This window comes from Lithobates pipiens, unplaced genomic scaffold (assembly GCF_037356315.1).
Source record: "Lithobates pipiens isolate NorthernLeopardFrog02 unplaced genomic scaffold, aLitPip1_a1.2 Scaffold_8, whole genome shotgun sequence".
Taxonomy (NCBI): Eukaryota; Metazoa; Chordata; class Amphibia; order Anura; family Ranidae; genus Lithobates; species Lithobates pipiens.
In genome coordinates this window covers 536,756,649-536,773,053 of record NW_027507903.1, presented here as the reverse complement: position 1 = coordinate 536,773,053, position 16,405 = coordinate 536,756,649, and the positions used below count along the sequence as shown (strand labels likewise).

Below are 16,405 nucleotides of genomic sequence, written 5' to 3'. Positions count from 1 at the left end.
ACAGTGAAAAAAATAAAAGTTAAAATAAGAAAAAAAAATTTTTTTTTAAATGCGCCCTGTCCCGCCAAGCTTGCGTGCAGAAGCGAACGCATATATGAAAGCGATGTTCAAACCACACATGTGAGGTATCGCTGCGATCAGTAGAGTAAGAGCAATAATTCTAGCCCTAGACCTTCTCTGTAACTCAAAACGTGCAACCTGTAGAATTTTTTAAACGTCGCCTATGGAGATTTTAAAGGGTAAATGTTTGTCGCCATTCTATGAGCGGGCGCAATTTTGAAGCATGACATGTTGGGTATCGATTTACTCGGCGTAACATTATCTTTCACAATATAAAAAAAATTGGGCTAACTTTACTGTTGTCTTATTTTTTTAAATTAAATAAATTATTTTTCCCCCCAAAAAAAAGTGCACTTGTAAGTCCGCTGTGTCCGACCACCATTTTACTCTCTAGGGTGTTAGAATAAAAAAATAAAAAAAATGTATTTGTTTATATATATATATATATATTGTTATGGGGTTCTAAGTAAATGGAAGGAGATAGCTCCATTAGCATTGCTGGTTGTAATTCCAACGGCCACCACAAGAGGACGCCAGATTCCAGAAGGAACCATAGGATCACAGAAGGCCTCAAAGCCAGGGGCTCAATTACCGGCCGCCGGCGGCGCGGCCCGACGTAGTCACGCCGGGGGGGTCCACGGAGACAAGATACCCCCAGCTGTGCTGCCCCAGGCGCCAGGTCGCTAATTCAAGTCGCAAATGCGACCTGGCGCCTGGGTTTTGTCGAGCCCTGCTATAAAGGAAGTGTCAGCTTATGTGGCCCCTGCTCCCTCCACAGCCACTTGCTTCCTCCAGTACCAGCTCCATCCACAACACTGATGCTCTGGGATGGTGAGCCGGCAACATGCAATCTAGGCTTGCCAACCCACTATCCCAGAGCAGGGGGTCGCAGGCTACTGGTTGGGCAACCCTGCTCTATAACTTTCACACAGACTACATAAATTACATCGATTTGGGATATTTTACCAAAGAAATGCAGCAGAATACATGTTGACATAAATTTATGAAGAAAGATTATTTGTTTGCAAAATTTTATAACAGAAAAAAAAATAAAAAATTTTCAGAAACTTTTGGGCTTATAGAGCAAAAAAAAACAGTGGTAATTAACTACCGGTATTTTCCTACTGGGCACTTTTACCCCCTTCCTGCCCAGGCCAATTTTCAGCACTGTTGCACTTTGAATGACAACTGTGCGGTCATGCAACACTGTACACATATGAAATTTTTATCATTTTTTTTCACACAAATAGAGCTTTCTTTTGGTGTTATTTAGTCACCAATGGGTTTCTACTTTTTGCTAAATAAATGAAAAAAAAAGACTGAGAATTTAGAAAAAGAAAAGTTTTTTCATAGTTATACAATTTTGCAAACGGGTAATTTTTCTCCTTCATTGATGTGCGCTGATGAGTGACACTGAAAAGAAGGCCTTGATTGGCTGCACTGATGAGGCGGCACTGATAGGCTGAACTGATGAGTGGCACGGATAAGAAGCCACTGATGAGGTGACACTGATAGGCTAAACCAATGAGATGGCACTGATTGGCAGCACTGTTGGGACTGCGCTGATAATCAGTGTAGATCTCCCTTTCACACAAGCCAGTAATCGTCTCTCCTCTCCTCATGCTGTCAGTGTGAGGAAAGGAATGCCGATAACCAGCTTGTGTTCACAAGGTGATCAGCTGTGATTGGACACACACAAGTTTCTTGCACAGATGTCTATTGAAAATTGGCAAAAGTAGTACAGAAACTACTTTTGGGAATTGGTGCAGAGTCACACCATTTCAGATGGTTCCATTGTGGGCAATAACTGCCGATATGGCATGTGATTTGACATGTCAAATCGCATCAATGTGAACCAGGGCTGAGCACGGTTTTCGTTTGGTAACGTAATTTCATTGTAAGATTGAATGTTGAAATCTATGGAAGTTTTGAAGTGCATCTAAACGGCATTCGTCATCGAATGTACTCAGAATTTATCCTACGAACGTGTGTTCAAAAATCAAATAATAGTGTATGGCCTACTATCCAGAATAAAAAAAAAAAAAAAAAAGTTGTTCAGTCTTCAATTTGATTATAAAGAGTAATCTTCCTCTATGTGAGGGAGTGGGTGATGGTTTCGTAAGCTTGGGCAATGGTCACATAAAGAGAACCTCACTAAATAGAGGGCACTGACACCTATGACTTCTAAAACTTCCCAATTTCTATACAAAATGAGAAATTAATTAAAAAAGTATTGACACTTCTATGGCAGTTATTTCACCCTAGAGCCCTACAAGTGGTGTCACAGCACCGAGGACAGGACAGGCCTTTCCCCTCACAGCACTGAGGGAGGACGGGACAGGCCTTTCCCCTCACAGCACTGAGGGAGGACGGGACAGGCCTTTCCCCTCACAGCACTGAGGGAGGACGGGACAGGCCTTTCCCCTCACAGCACTGAGGGAGGACGGGACAGGCCTTTCCCCTCACAGGACTGAGGGAGGACGGGACAGGCCTTTCCCCTCACAGGACTGAGGGAGGACGGGACAGGCCTTTCCCCTCACAGGACTGAGGGAGGACGGGACAGGCTTTTCCCCTCACAGCACTGAGGAGGACGGACAGGCCTTTCCCCTCACAGCACTGAGCACAGGCCTTTCCCCTCACAGCACTGAGCACAGGCCTTTCCCCTCACAGCACTGAGCACAGGCCTTTCCCCTCACAGCACTGAGCACAGGCCTTTCCTCTCACAGCACTGAGCACAGGCCTTTCCTCTCACAGCACTGAGCACAGGCCTTTCCTCTCACAGCTACCACTGACTGCAATGACACCATTCACACATGAAGTAAAAACACAGACAACACTATCCTATCCTCCGTGTATATCTTACAATTATAACTCTTATTCCGATAAGAAACACATTTCAGCATTTCGGGAGATCATTTTGGCGCCCTGCAATCTCTTCCTTCTGCGCCTGCGCCACACCAGACGATCCGAGAACCTGCTTGGTTGTAGTTCGTTCATCCGACCTGCAGATGTCGCTGCCATTCCTCGCTTCCTCTACTACAAGGTCACACGTACGATGTCGCTGACCGGGACACGTTGGTACGCTGGAAGATGGCGGCGTCCATCAGAAGTGCTGTGTGTCTATCACAGGTAAAGACTTTGTAGCCTGTGCGGGGTTTTTTTTTCGCCTATTATTCACTGTCGCAGTAGGCTTTTAGATTGAGGTGGGATAGCGCAACGTGCTAAGAGATTTCCAGTCATGGCGGCAGGTAGACAAATATCCTAAGTCCTCTTGCACGCTGCAGCTTGAAAATGCTCCGTACATCTTTTACACAGCCCATTAACCACTTAAGGACCAGATTTCCCCCCTTAATGACTGGGCCATTTTTTGCAATGTGGCACTGCGTCACTTTAACTGACAGTTATGCGGTCGTGCGACGCTGTACACAAACAAAAAAAAAATTCCCCACAAATAGAGCTTTCTTTTGGTGGTATTTGATAATTTCTTCGATTTTTATTTTTTTGTGCTATAAACAAAAATAGACCAACAATTTTGAAAAAAAAAAAAAAAAAACAATATTTTTTACATTTTGCTATAATAGGTATCCAAAAAAAAAAAAAAAAAAAATGTTTCATTAGTTTAGGCCAATATGCATTCTACATATTTTTGGTAAAAAAAATTGCAATAAGTGTGTATTGGTTGGATTGCGCAAAAGATATAGCGTCTACAAAATAGGGAATAGATTTGTGACATATATATACACACACGCTATTTTGAGACCATTGATGTTTATACAGCGAACAATGCTAAAAAAAAAAAAAAAAATCCCACTGATTACTGAATAAATGTCACTGACGGGGAAGGGGTTGTTCCCTAGGGAGGTGTTTATAAGATCTCTCTCTACTCCCCTGACAGAATGGGGTTCTGTTTGTTTACACTGATAGGTTCCCATTCTGGCTCTCTGTGGAGCGATCGCGGATGGCTGGCGGACATCGGCTCCCCCTGCAGTGCAGCAGACGCAAGCGCATGCGCCTGCTATGGCTGTAAAATGAACCAACGTATAGCTACAGTGATTCGCGAACCGACCGGCAGCAGTCTAATGGCGGCTGGTCAGAAAGTGGTTAATTGTAATGTGCCTATGCACACAGGCGTGTAAACAAGTGCCGTGCATTCTTCATTAGAAACAAATCTGCATTTTAGGTCAGTAATGTATGCCTCGTACGCAAATGCACATTTACATACTGCAGAACAAGAATGCAAGAATTTGTTTGGTCAAACGCATATGTGCCAAAATATGTGCACATACATACGAAAAAAGTAGATGCTCAAACAGGAGTATCGTGTGCAAGAGGCGAATTCTCACATTTCTCTCCTACATGTAAAAATCAACAGAGCCCCCAAACATTTTATTTATATATATATATATATATATATATATATATATATATATATGCAGGGGTTGACAAATTTGCTTGGAATCTAGGAGCCAGCTAAAAAAGTTAGGAGCCAGGTCCGTGACGGCGATCTAGACCTGTCCCTGGCCTGACATGGAGACGAGTGAGGGGAAGATAGCCCCCAGCCCCCCACCCGTCTCCAAGTCATTGCCCATAGCTCTTAGAGGGACATTTTTAAATTGCATTTTAGTGTAAATATGAGATGTGAGGTCTCTCTGACCCCAGATCTCATATATAAAAGAGGACCTGTCATGCTTTTTTCTATTACAAGGGATTTTTACATTCCTTGTAATAGGAATAAAAGTGACACACATTTTTTTTTTTTTAAAAGAACAGTGAAAAAAATAAAAGTTAAAATAAGAAAAAAAAATTGTTTTAAATGCGCCCTGTCTTGCCAAGCTTGCGTGCAGAAGCGAACGCATATATGAAAGCGGTGTTCAAACCACACATGTGAGGTATCGCTGCGATCGGTAGAGTAAGAGCAATAATTCTAGCCCCAGACCTCCTCTGTAACTCAAAACGTGCAACCTGAAGAATTTTTTAAACGTTGCCTATGGAGATTTTAAAGGGTAAAAGTTTGTCGCCATTCCATGAGCGGGCGAAATTTTGAAGCGTGACATGTTGGGTATCGATTTACTCGGCGTAACATTATCTTTCACAATATAAAAAAAACGAGACGGGATACCCCCAGCTATGCTGCCCCAGGCGCAAGGTCGCTGATTCTAGTCGCCAATGCGACCTGGCGACCGGGTTTTGTCGAGCACTGTATATATATATATATATATATATATATATATATATATATATATATATTAGGATGCACCAAAATTTCAGCGGCCCAAAAAAATGGCAGGGCCCACCCTTAGTGCCTGGGCAATTCAATTCACAGCTCCGTGACACATGGAGATCGTCGATCTGATCCAGGCACTGGCTTGCTGCATATGACAGGCACTGGCAGGCTGCATTGATCAGAGACTGGGGACCAATCTATGACCATCTCCTGTACTATGTGTGCAGTCTCTGACCATCTCCTGTATCAGATGGTTAGAGATGGAGGACATGATACAAAGAGATGGTTAGAGACTACAGACTGCATTTTTCTTGAGTTTTTCTTGCCCTAAAAGTGCCAATAATGGCCAACAATAAATTCATATTAATTTAAATTGATGATATTAATTAAAAAGTCGAATATAATACAATTGTATATTGTTATTGTATATAAAAATATATATATTTAGGGGCGTGTATTTAAAAAAAATGTAATTTTTGGTATCGGTTTTCGGCACCAAGATTAATTCCATTCGGTGCACCCCTAATATATATATTTAGCAGAGACCCTATAGAATAAAATGGAATTGTGGGTGTTACAATTTTTTATGTCACATGATATTTGCGCGGCCATTTTTCAAACGCAATTTGTTTTAGAGAAAATACTTTGAATGTTAATGCAAAAAAAAAAAAACAATATTAACTTTTCAATAAAAAAAAAAAAAAATTTGGGGTAAAATATAAAAGATGATATGCCAAGTAAATTGATGCCTAACATGTCATGCTTTAAAATTGTGCAGACTTGTGGAACTTAAAAATCTCCATAGGCGACAATTTATAAAATGTTTTACAGGTTACCTGTTATGATTTGTTGCTCTCGCTCTAACATTTGCGATGATACCTCACATGTGGTGTGAATGCTGTTCACACATGCAGGCGCAACTTGCGCATGCAATCACTTCTGTGTACAAGGGGGCGGGCGCTTTGAATTTTTTTATTTTTTTTTTATCATTTAGATTACTGGTATTTTTATTTCCATCAAGTCCAACCTATGTATGTGATTATATGTCAGTATTACATTGTATATCCCTGTATGTTGTGGTCGTTCGGGTGCTTATCTAATAGTTTTTTTAAATTATCGATACTGAAACCACCACCTGTGGAAGAGAATTCCACTTCCTTACCGCTTTTACCATAAAGAACCCTCTACGCAGTTTAAGGTTAAACCGCTTCTTTTCTAATTTTAATGTATGGCCACATGTCTTGAATTCACTTTTGCAATTCCCTATTGTGGGGGATATGATTTCAATGTACAAATATCGTACATTTCAATGTACAGTATTTGTACATTGAAATCATATCCAATCTCAAGCATCTCCTCTCTAGAATTCAGTAATCCTAATCTTTCATCATAACTATTATCCTCCAATCCCTTTATTAGCTTTGTTGCCCTTCTCTGTACTGTCTCCATTTCCAGTACATCCTTCCTGAGGACTGGTGCCCAGAACTGGACGGCATGCTCCAGGTGCAGCCGAACCAGAGTCTTGTAGAGTGGGAGAATTATTGTTTTATCTCTGGAATTAATCCCCTTTTAATGCATGTAAACATTTTTTTTGGTTTTAGGTTTTACCTAAAGGACTAGATTTTATTCTTCCCAGATTTTGTCAAATTCGTGCCATTCAGACAACCTCCATATGTCTAAAGGTAAGTTGCCCGTTGTAGTATTCTGTTTTCATTTTGGAATCCTCCAGAGACATTATAGGCTCAATTCACAAACTTAAATTAAAGCGGAAAAAAACCCTCCAATACATTACAGCCAGGGAGCTGCTGCCATCTTGGCCTCTGTTTGATCTGCAGTTGCCATGGTGCTACACATGTGGTCAGTTATGACACCGGCCATTTTATGGCTTGATAGTTCGATTGAGGGCAAAAGCAAATTGACGGTTATCATTCATGACATACCTTAAATTTAAAAGAGAAGTGCAGGAATCTAAAAAAAACAAACATACATACTCTACCGCTGGCTCTACACATAGAATCAAAAGTGATCAAAGACTGCTAAGCGCTCAGGTCTTGATTTTTAGTGAGTTGCTTAATCTTGTTTCTATGTCCTATGCAAAAAAACATAGGAAGTGGGGTGCAGAAAAATGGCAGCAGGTGCTCTGGACTGTGCAATGCTATTCTGCTTGCGCCACCATAGCAACTTGCTTGCTTTGGGGGGGCGCACATGTAGGGTCAACCCAAGCTTGGGTGCGTGAGACCGGGAGAAAAAAAGACCTACAGCTGGATCTATACAGGAGTCGGGTAAGTGTTTGGGGGGGCCTTTAGTCAGTTCTGCAAAAATTAAGTCTGCGGGTACAAAAAAAAGTAGTTGCTGGCCTTTAATAAACACTCATCTGTCCAAGGATCCAGGGCATTCCTCACCCGGGCTGGTCCTTTGGGTCCCCAACATTGGCATGTTAACTGTGGGTAGCCAGCTGTCACTCCTTGTAGCTGTGCAGCAGGCCTCCCACTACACATGGGCGAGATGCCCCATGCTTTCTGGATGGTCCCACAGCCTTTTGGGACCTGAAACTTGTCCCAAAAGATTATGAGCAGGGGAGGGGTGTACCTGTCAAAACTAGGAGGGGGCCTTCAGTCACCTTTGGGTGAAGTTCCACTTTAATGCAAAGAATGCATTATGGTAAAAAAAAACATTAGACCTTAGAACCACTTTAAGTATTTGTAAAGGATTGATATAAGCCAGTTATGCTTGAGGTTCAAATTAACTAAAAATAAATGCAATTTGTTATGGGGAGTAAAAAAAAAAAACAGCTTTATAAAATCTTTCTCCTTGGGGTACAGAAGATTCTACAGAATTGGTCCGCTTTATGATCTGAAGACGTGATATAAAGACTGATTTGAAAGACTGCTATTGTATATATTATTAATGTATCTTCATCTTGTCCTAGAACTGGGCAGCACGTGTGCGCGTGAGTAAAGGTGACAAGCCTGTGACCTATGAAGAAGCCCACCCTCCGCACTTTATTGCTCATAGGAAAGGCTGGCTGTCTCAACACTCAAGTGAGAGCTGTTTAACTTCAGTATTCATTACAAATCAGAACTGTGCCTTTTTCTTTGAGTATTGTAGTTATAGCATAATAGCTAAAATTTGGTGAAATTGTAAATACAATTAAAACATTTTCAAGTTGACACACATGTAAAAAGAAAAGGCACTAAATTTCCAGTGGTATGCATCTTGAAATGCCTTAGATCTGCTACTGAGCTGCTGCATGTATTTGGCCCGTCAGGTGAAGCAGTTGTTTCCCCTGTCACATTCAGTGGTTCCTCTTGACAGTTGTATGCCCTATTGTGACATACTAGCCAGAAGGACCAACCACTGTGTGCGGTGGGGGTAGCAGGTATTCATATGCTCAGAAGTGTTAAATGCCTGCAGCAGCCAGGGAGCAGCATTATGCAGCATTTTGTGACACAAGCCAGCAGACAGTAGATATAGTGCCTCTTCATTTTACAGGTATGTCTCTGCTTGTTTGACCCTTTAGCAATACAGTTACTTCAGGATTTACAGGATTTTACATATAAATCTATGAAAAATTATGTTAAAGGAAAACCTGTTATAAGAGAATTGAGTAGTCTGCCATCGTTGACCTTCTGAAAATGCTTGGCTACCATGCGTTTTCAAGAGCCTTAAAGTGGTTGTAAACCCACTCCACTAAAAAAAAAAAAAAAAAAAAAAAAAAACCTGAAAGACAAGGCATAATGAGCTGGTATGCATAGCACACTAGCTCATTATGAAATACTCACCTTAGATCGAAGCCCCTGCGACATTCCCCATACACTGGTCCAGCTGGTGACATCGCTCCCGGAGTTACCTCCGGGTATCACAGGCTCCGGCACTGTGATTGGATGGAGCCGCAATGCCGTCACTTTCGCGCATGCATGCGGGAGCCGCCGGGAAACGGCATGCTAGCTGAAGCAAAGGCATGAACGAGCCGTTGCTTTAGTGCGCATGTGTCAATGACATTGGCACATGCTGATACAGGTGATATCTCCTAAACCATGCAGATTTAGGAGATATCTGGGGTAACTACAGGTAAGCCGTCATATAGGCATACCTGTAGTAAAAAGTAGACTGTAAGGGTTTATAACCACTTTAATGCTTTTGGCTGCTGACTCTATTTGATCACCTCCCTGAGTTTTTTATTAAATAAACAAAAAAAATTGAAAATTCTTAAAAATCCCAATATTTTCTACTTTCTGTTTGAAAACCTATTCAATAAAAACAATCAATCAAATTTCTTCATAAGTTTAGGCCAACATTTCTTCTGCTACTTGTCTTTGGTAAAAAAAAAAAAAAAAAAATCCCAATGTATATATATCGGTTGGTTGTGTGAAAGTTATAGCGTTTACAAGCTATGGTGTATATATATTGGAACTAATGCAGCTATAGGTGCTATACAGTGATGGCGGTGATCAGCAACTTAGTGGGACTGTGATAGGGTGGTAAACAATCTGGTGCTAACCGACTCTGGTTGGGAGGGTCACTAACTGACGTTAGTAATGAAACTAATACAGTGATCAATAATACTACTGTACTAATGTCACTGTCTGGGAAGGAGTCAACATCTAGGGCCTCTCACTGTATGCGATCCCTCACTGTATGCAATCTGATTCCTGCACTGATCTGGGGTGTCATTAACTTTACATTAACACCCCCAACAGTTCACAGATGTCAGTGTGAACCAGTGTGTGATCCAGGTGTGATGTGGGAACTGGCACTGAATCGCAGTGTTTCGCACATTGCACCAGTGCGAACTGGGACTAAATATTTGTGTACCTGCTTTTACTTTTTTGATAACAGAAATACCTCTTTATAGGGCAATTTAGATTTTTTTTTTATTATTTAGCATTTTAAAATGTTTGTGGTTTCACTCAATAGGACGCTGAATCATTAAATGTGCATACAAAGGCAGAGCTGTATAAAATCTGGGCAAAAGGAAGGTTAGGATGGTTGTAGATGGCAAGTCCTTTAAATGACAGCTGGAATCGAGCAGCATTATCTGCCTTCGTTGACCCATGGAAGCTGATTTCCGGCAAGTCTGTCATCCAATTAAATCTGTGTGATTTGTGGATACATAATTTCACATTGCCTTTCTTTTTTTTTTTTTTTCTTCACTGCTGCAGTAAAATGCGTCATAGACAGGCCTGAATAGAACAGTGCCACCTTCTGGTTGTACTATAAATGTTTCTGTTTTCCAACAACTCCTAAAGATACATATTTCCCTTTCCTGATGACATTCTGTTTTACTAGTGCATACCTGTGACAAGCTGTGCCTTTACTCCTCCCTCAGGACCAGTGAATATTATAAAAGAAAAAGATTAGTGCACTCCCAGCATTCTCCTTTTTTTCCCCTCATACCTCATGGTCTGTGAATGGTGGTCAAACATTCCTTACCTCTGCAATCGGCAGCTTCCAACTGGGTTCAAGCCTCTCCCAGGTGCAGTCCCTATTCTTGGGCAGCTAAATGCACTGATAAGTTAGGGAGTCCTTTCTGTGGGTCTTTTGGGACAGCAGTTGTCTCAACTAAGAGCTTCTATCTGCATTTATATACTGGCATTTGCTCAAGCCTGCAGCAGAGAAAGCAGCTTTATCTATTTTTCACTTAGCCTTATCCTTTAATTTTTCCCTCCTGTCATCCATTCTCTCTTTCCTTTCCTTGCGTTCCTCTCTCTTTTTTGCTTTCTTCCTCCCCCACCATCTCTCCCTCCTCATGATATTGCACCTTCATTCCTGGTTACTATAGTGGGCGGCGCGCACCTCGCACTGGATTTTCTGAGTCCCTCAGCATCTTCCTGCCCACTCTGTGCAGATGCCAGGAGCCGGCTCGGTGGGCCGGGCTGAATCTGGCGGGCTGCATAGGTCCTAGTGCTGCCGTCTGTGCATGCGCTGTCTGGCCTGAGGTCGTGGTGGCCATCTTAAAGGCAAATTTTAAATTTTTGCCCATGTTTGTGAAAATCATTTTTTAGAGGGTTGTATCTTCCACAGATGTCCCTCCCCCCGTACCCCATGATTTCCAATGAGTACCGTTTATCTGTGTGATTTTAAGTCACAGGGACTTCATTGTAGTCCCTGCACTACTTTGGTCCCACTTTGATGTGACTTGAGGTCCATAGACCTCAAGAATACACAGGCATTGTTTCAAGTCACATCAAAATTGTGGCAAAATCGTGCGACTTTCAGATCGCAATAGTGGAAACTCTGATAGATGATATCGGATTTATTGTCGAAGAGGAAAGGAAATAAGAAAATGTTTCTTCCTCTCAATTGCCAAGGAAAGCTTTATCCGCAGTCGGAAAAAGATTCTGCAATGCCAGATGGCCCACCAGAGGTAGACGTGGCAGTGGTTCATATAACAAAAAAATTCTTCTCACCAATCGCTAATTCAGCCTCAATTGAGGATCCTTTAGACAGATGAATAGACCCCAACTTAAAGGAGCTTACCAAATGGCAGGTAAACGCCTGGAAGTCAGCAATTGCCTTATCTTTATCTAAAGCCCTGTGGGCATGGACCAAAAACATGGAAACAGCGATTCATCAAAATGTTCCTAGGGAGAATATAGTCAAGGCATTATGGCTCTCAGCATACTTCACCGGTGAGATGGTGATGTATACAATTCGTTGCGTTGCAAGATCAATGTCACAACTTGTGATAGCCATATGGGTATTGTGGTCAGAACTACGGGCAGCTGGCACTGTCAAAACAAAATTCCTGTGAATACCCTTTTTTTTATTTTTTTTATTTTATTTTTTTTATGGTAAATCACTTTGCAGAAAGGTTACAGAAAGCAATTTCCCACGTCACAGGAGGAAAGTCAGACTTGATTCCCCAGAACTGCAGAATTAGATGTACCTGGGATTTAGGGATGCTTACTTGCGCGCGCCCATACTACAACTGTTAAGTATCTGAGATTTTCGGTCGACCGGGTCCATCTACAATTCCAGTCTCCCGTTCGGACCCTGCACTTCACTTGGAGCCCTCACTAGGGCTCGGATCACTATCCAAGTTTCTTTTTCCAGTTTAGGCACCTTATTCAACACCGCAAAAGGGACAGTGTCCCTGCCATCTCAGAAAGTGTGGGCAATCATTCAGAAAGTAAGGAGTGAGGACATGGTTCTACATAACAGCCTCGAGCTAACTCCACTTAATAGGGATTTTTGTCTTTGGTATCCAGATGATCCCATGAACACATGGATACCTCAGGCACCTTTTAGCTAGAATTCCTGAAGCAATGGAGAAAACTGTATATACCAGTCCATATATCAAAAAGTTTGATGCTCAGGGGTCTGCACTAGTTTACAGAGAGGGTGATGCTTGTAAAGCCACGTCTATTAAGGCGTGTCTTCTGGACCACCAGATGTTGGTTCAAGAGAGATGAGCGTTAACTGCGGCAGACATCATTGCAAATATGCTGGAAATCCAGACGGCTTATCTCGCATTGACAGCATTTGCTCTCTCAGATCAAGGACAAATCGGTTCTGATTCGGATAGACCATAGAGCTGCAATATCATACATCACCAAGGCGGAAGCAACAACAGTTCCTTACTAAGGGAAGTGGAACCCATCTTCATTTGGGCAAAGAGGGAAATCTGAAGGACCTAAGAGTAGTCTATCTTCCAGCAAATCCCAAGCATTCCTGGATCCCAACAAATGGTCCCTAAAACCAAAGTTATTCCGTTGGATTGTGGGCCAGTGGACCTTTCCTGAACTGCATCCTTTTGCTACAGCAAGCAATATCCAGCTGCAGAGGTTTATTTCACATCTACCTAACCCTTAAGGCATAAGCAATAGATGCTCTGTCAAGTCCTTGGGCATGCAATCTAATTTAGGCCACCTCTGGCCTCCTACCTCAAATTCTCTCAAGACTTGCAATATCAACAATAAACAGTGATAACAGTCCTGACGTATTTGCAGGGAGACCCATGATTCCCTAGAGCAATATTTCTTAGTGTCCAGCCTCCGGTAAATATTCCTCTGATACCCTTTCTTCTGGCTCGAGGCATCACACCCATCAGAATACTAATAGATTGAATGTTCACATTAGAATGTTAAACAGAGGCTTTAATCCTTAAGATCCTCCAGAGTTGCAATTCTGCTCAAAGCACAGGAGCCTTCAATGAACAATACATGTGACAAAGTTTGGAATAAGTTTAGATCTTTCGCAAACTGAAAAACTTCAATCCTGATGTACGCTCTTCCTTACAATTTCTTGACTTCCTGCAAGCAGACCTTAATTTAGGATTAAGCAACTCCAAGGTACAGCTAGTGGCAATCTCTGCTGTGACAACAAGAGATGGGCCAAAGATCCTCTAATCAAATTCTTCCAGACAGTCAAGAAGATAAGCCCACCCATTAAAACAAATCTTTCCCACTTGGGATAATAACACAATAATATTATTTTTTGTACTTGGATAGAGTGGAACTTAGAGTTTAAGTTACAGAATAGACCCGGCAGCTTTCTCATCTGTAGAAACTGGCAAACAGGCTATCAGGCCGGCATTTGCCTACTTTCAATTATTTTTCAAATAAATCTTTTACTATGCATCATTCCACCCATTTCACCTAGTTATTTGTCACAGGTATGCTGCCATAAAGGCACCAGGAAAACAGAAAATTGTTTCATACTTACCGTAATTTTCTTTTCCTGGGGCCTATCCATGAGAGCATACAATCCCACCCTCGGTATGCTATATTATGTAGAATGTTGGGAGTGCACTAATCCTTTTCTTTTATGATATTCACTGGTCCTGAGGGAGCAGCCAAGGCGGAGCTTGTCACAGGTATGCTGCCATGGATAGGCACCGGGAAAAGAAAATTACGGTAAGTATGAAACAATTTTCTGTTTTTATCATTATAAGAAGTATAATTTTAAGGTGTTTAAGAGGTTCTATATGAATGATTTAACACTCCTTAAAGTGGTTGTAAACCCTCCCCCACAACTTTGTCCCATGTAAATTAGCATAAAAAGCCCTAATGAACACTCTCTTTGTAGATATCTCCTTACTTGCTTAGTATCGTTGTAATCCTTTTTGTTCTTTAGATTGACGTCACTGAGCATGCCCAGATCTCCCCTGATTTACGGCATACTCTGTATGTGCTTATCTATCTGTTATAAGGACTTCCTAAGGCACACAACACTGAACTCCCAGGAGGCTGCATAATCACTCAGAGCTTCCTCCTACACCCCATACAGTAAATACTATGAAATAAAACAAGTCAGCTATGAACAGGGAAGCAGGGTTGCCATAGAAACGTTGGATTGAGAAGGAGGCTTGGTTAACAGTACAGGAAGTGCTCAATGTTAGGGCGGAAATACACTCCACTGTGGACCCAGAAAACAATACTTAAGATGGCGCTGCCTAACCCCTGGAAACAAGTTTTGTAAAGTTTCTTTAAACAGTAAGTAATATGCAATTTGGGCTGGATTACAGTGGCTATAGTTTGATAATTACTTATTATAATGGACTAAATGAAAAGAAGTATCAGAGTGGGAGAGTTTACTTCCTCTTTAACTGCTTGCTGACCAGCCGTTGTCACTCTCCCACTCTGATACTTCTTTTCATTTAGTCCGGCATGATCCCGCAAACGTTGATTCATGGGATTGGGATAGCAGGCACGTGTGCGCCTGCTGCACAGCGGGGGTGCCGATGCTCAAGAGACAGAACAGGGACAAGTGTGTGCAAACACACACTTCCTTGTTCTGTTCTGAGAGGAGTGACAGATCGTGTGTTCCTATTAGCTAGGAACCACGATCCGTCACTTGCTCTAGTCCCCCTTCAGTTAGAAACGCACACTAAGGAACAGTTACCCCTTGATCGCTCCCTAGTGTTAACCCCTTCCCTGCCAGTGACATTTTTTACAGTAATCGGTGCATTTTTATAGCAGTGATCGCTGTATGTATGCCAATGGTGTCAAAAATGTCCGCCATAATGTTGCAGTCCCGATAAAAATCGCAGATCGCCACCTTTACTAGTAAAATAATAATAATAAAATGCTATAAATCTATCCCCTATTTTGTAGAAGCTATAACTTTTGCGCAAACCAATCAGTATCCGCTTATTGAGATTTATTTATTTTTACCAAAATTATGTATAAGAATACATATTGGCCTAAACTGAGAAAAAATTGCTTTAAAAAAAAAATTGGGATATTTTATTACAGCAAAAAGTACAAAGTATTGTGTTTTTCAAAATTGCCACTCTTTTTTTTGTTTATAGAGCAAAAAAAAAAACAGGCAATAAAATACCACCAAAAGAAAGTTCTATTTTGTTTGGGTACAACGTCTCACAACCACGCAATTGTCAGTTGAACGACGCAGCGCCGATTCGCAAACAATGGGCCGATCATTCGGCAGCCAAATCTTCCGGGGCTGAAATGGTTAAATAGGAAAGGCAAAATAGTTCCACTTCCCTGTACATTGTTTTAAAAGTTTCTTCCTTATTGTTGCACTAAGAAAAGTCTGTACATAATTAGTTTTTTTACACCCAGGACCACCAGTTAGTTTTTTGCCAAGGCCATGTCTGGCTTCAGCACGGGAGGTCACTGGCCCAGACCAAGCATGTAACCAGTGATGTTAGAATAAAGTAAATCTCCTTGGTTTCTCAGTCAGATGGGCAATAAGCAATTTGAGAAGCGGTGAACGGGGCTGCCTATGTATTACTCTCAAAACAGGTTGTGTGTGTGTGTGTGTGTGTGTGTGCACGTGTGGGGAGGGGAAGCCTGTTTGCATTTTGAGCTTTGTGGATTTCCAGGGTGCTAATTGACATAAAGAAGATGGATGCAGGCAACTCTTAAGTCCCAGCTTTTAAAACCTGTGCTGAAAATATGGAGGCTCCCTTTTTGAAAATGCTACTTGCATGGCTGTGACACTTCTCCGATAGCTTCCATACTTTCGAAGCCACTGACATGGTATACAGATGAAGACCTTTATGGTGCTGTGATTTTAATCTGCTGTTTGTTCTGGGTAAATATTCAAGTACTGAATTACGAGACAATTGGCTAACTATTATTATCAGTCGGTCCCACAATTGGGAAGTGACAAGTTTGCTCTTAGTTGTTAACTTTCAATACACATCAGCGTTTT

General features: G+C 41.6%; 1 protein-coding gene across 1 annotated transcript in view; it reads left to right on the top strand.

The window, feature by feature from the left end:
- Positions 1 to 3,034: 3,034 nt before the first annotated feature.
- Positions 3,035 to 16,405, top strand: part of MRPS24 (mitochondrial ribosomal protein S24) — a 32,233-nt gene continuing 18,862 nt past the window's right edge. Inside the window, exons 1-3 of the mRNA XM_077469598.1 lie at positions 3,035 to 3,189; positions 6,886 to 6,966; positions 8,214 to 8,325. Of these exons, the coding sequence (XP_077325724.1) occupies positions 3,151 to 3,189; positions 6,886 to 6,966; positions 8,214 to 8,325 (232 nt within the window). The 5' untranslated portion in view covers positions 3,035 to 3,150. The remainder of the gene's footprint in view (positions 3,190 to 6,885; positions 6,967 to 8,213; positions 8,326 to 16,405) is intronic.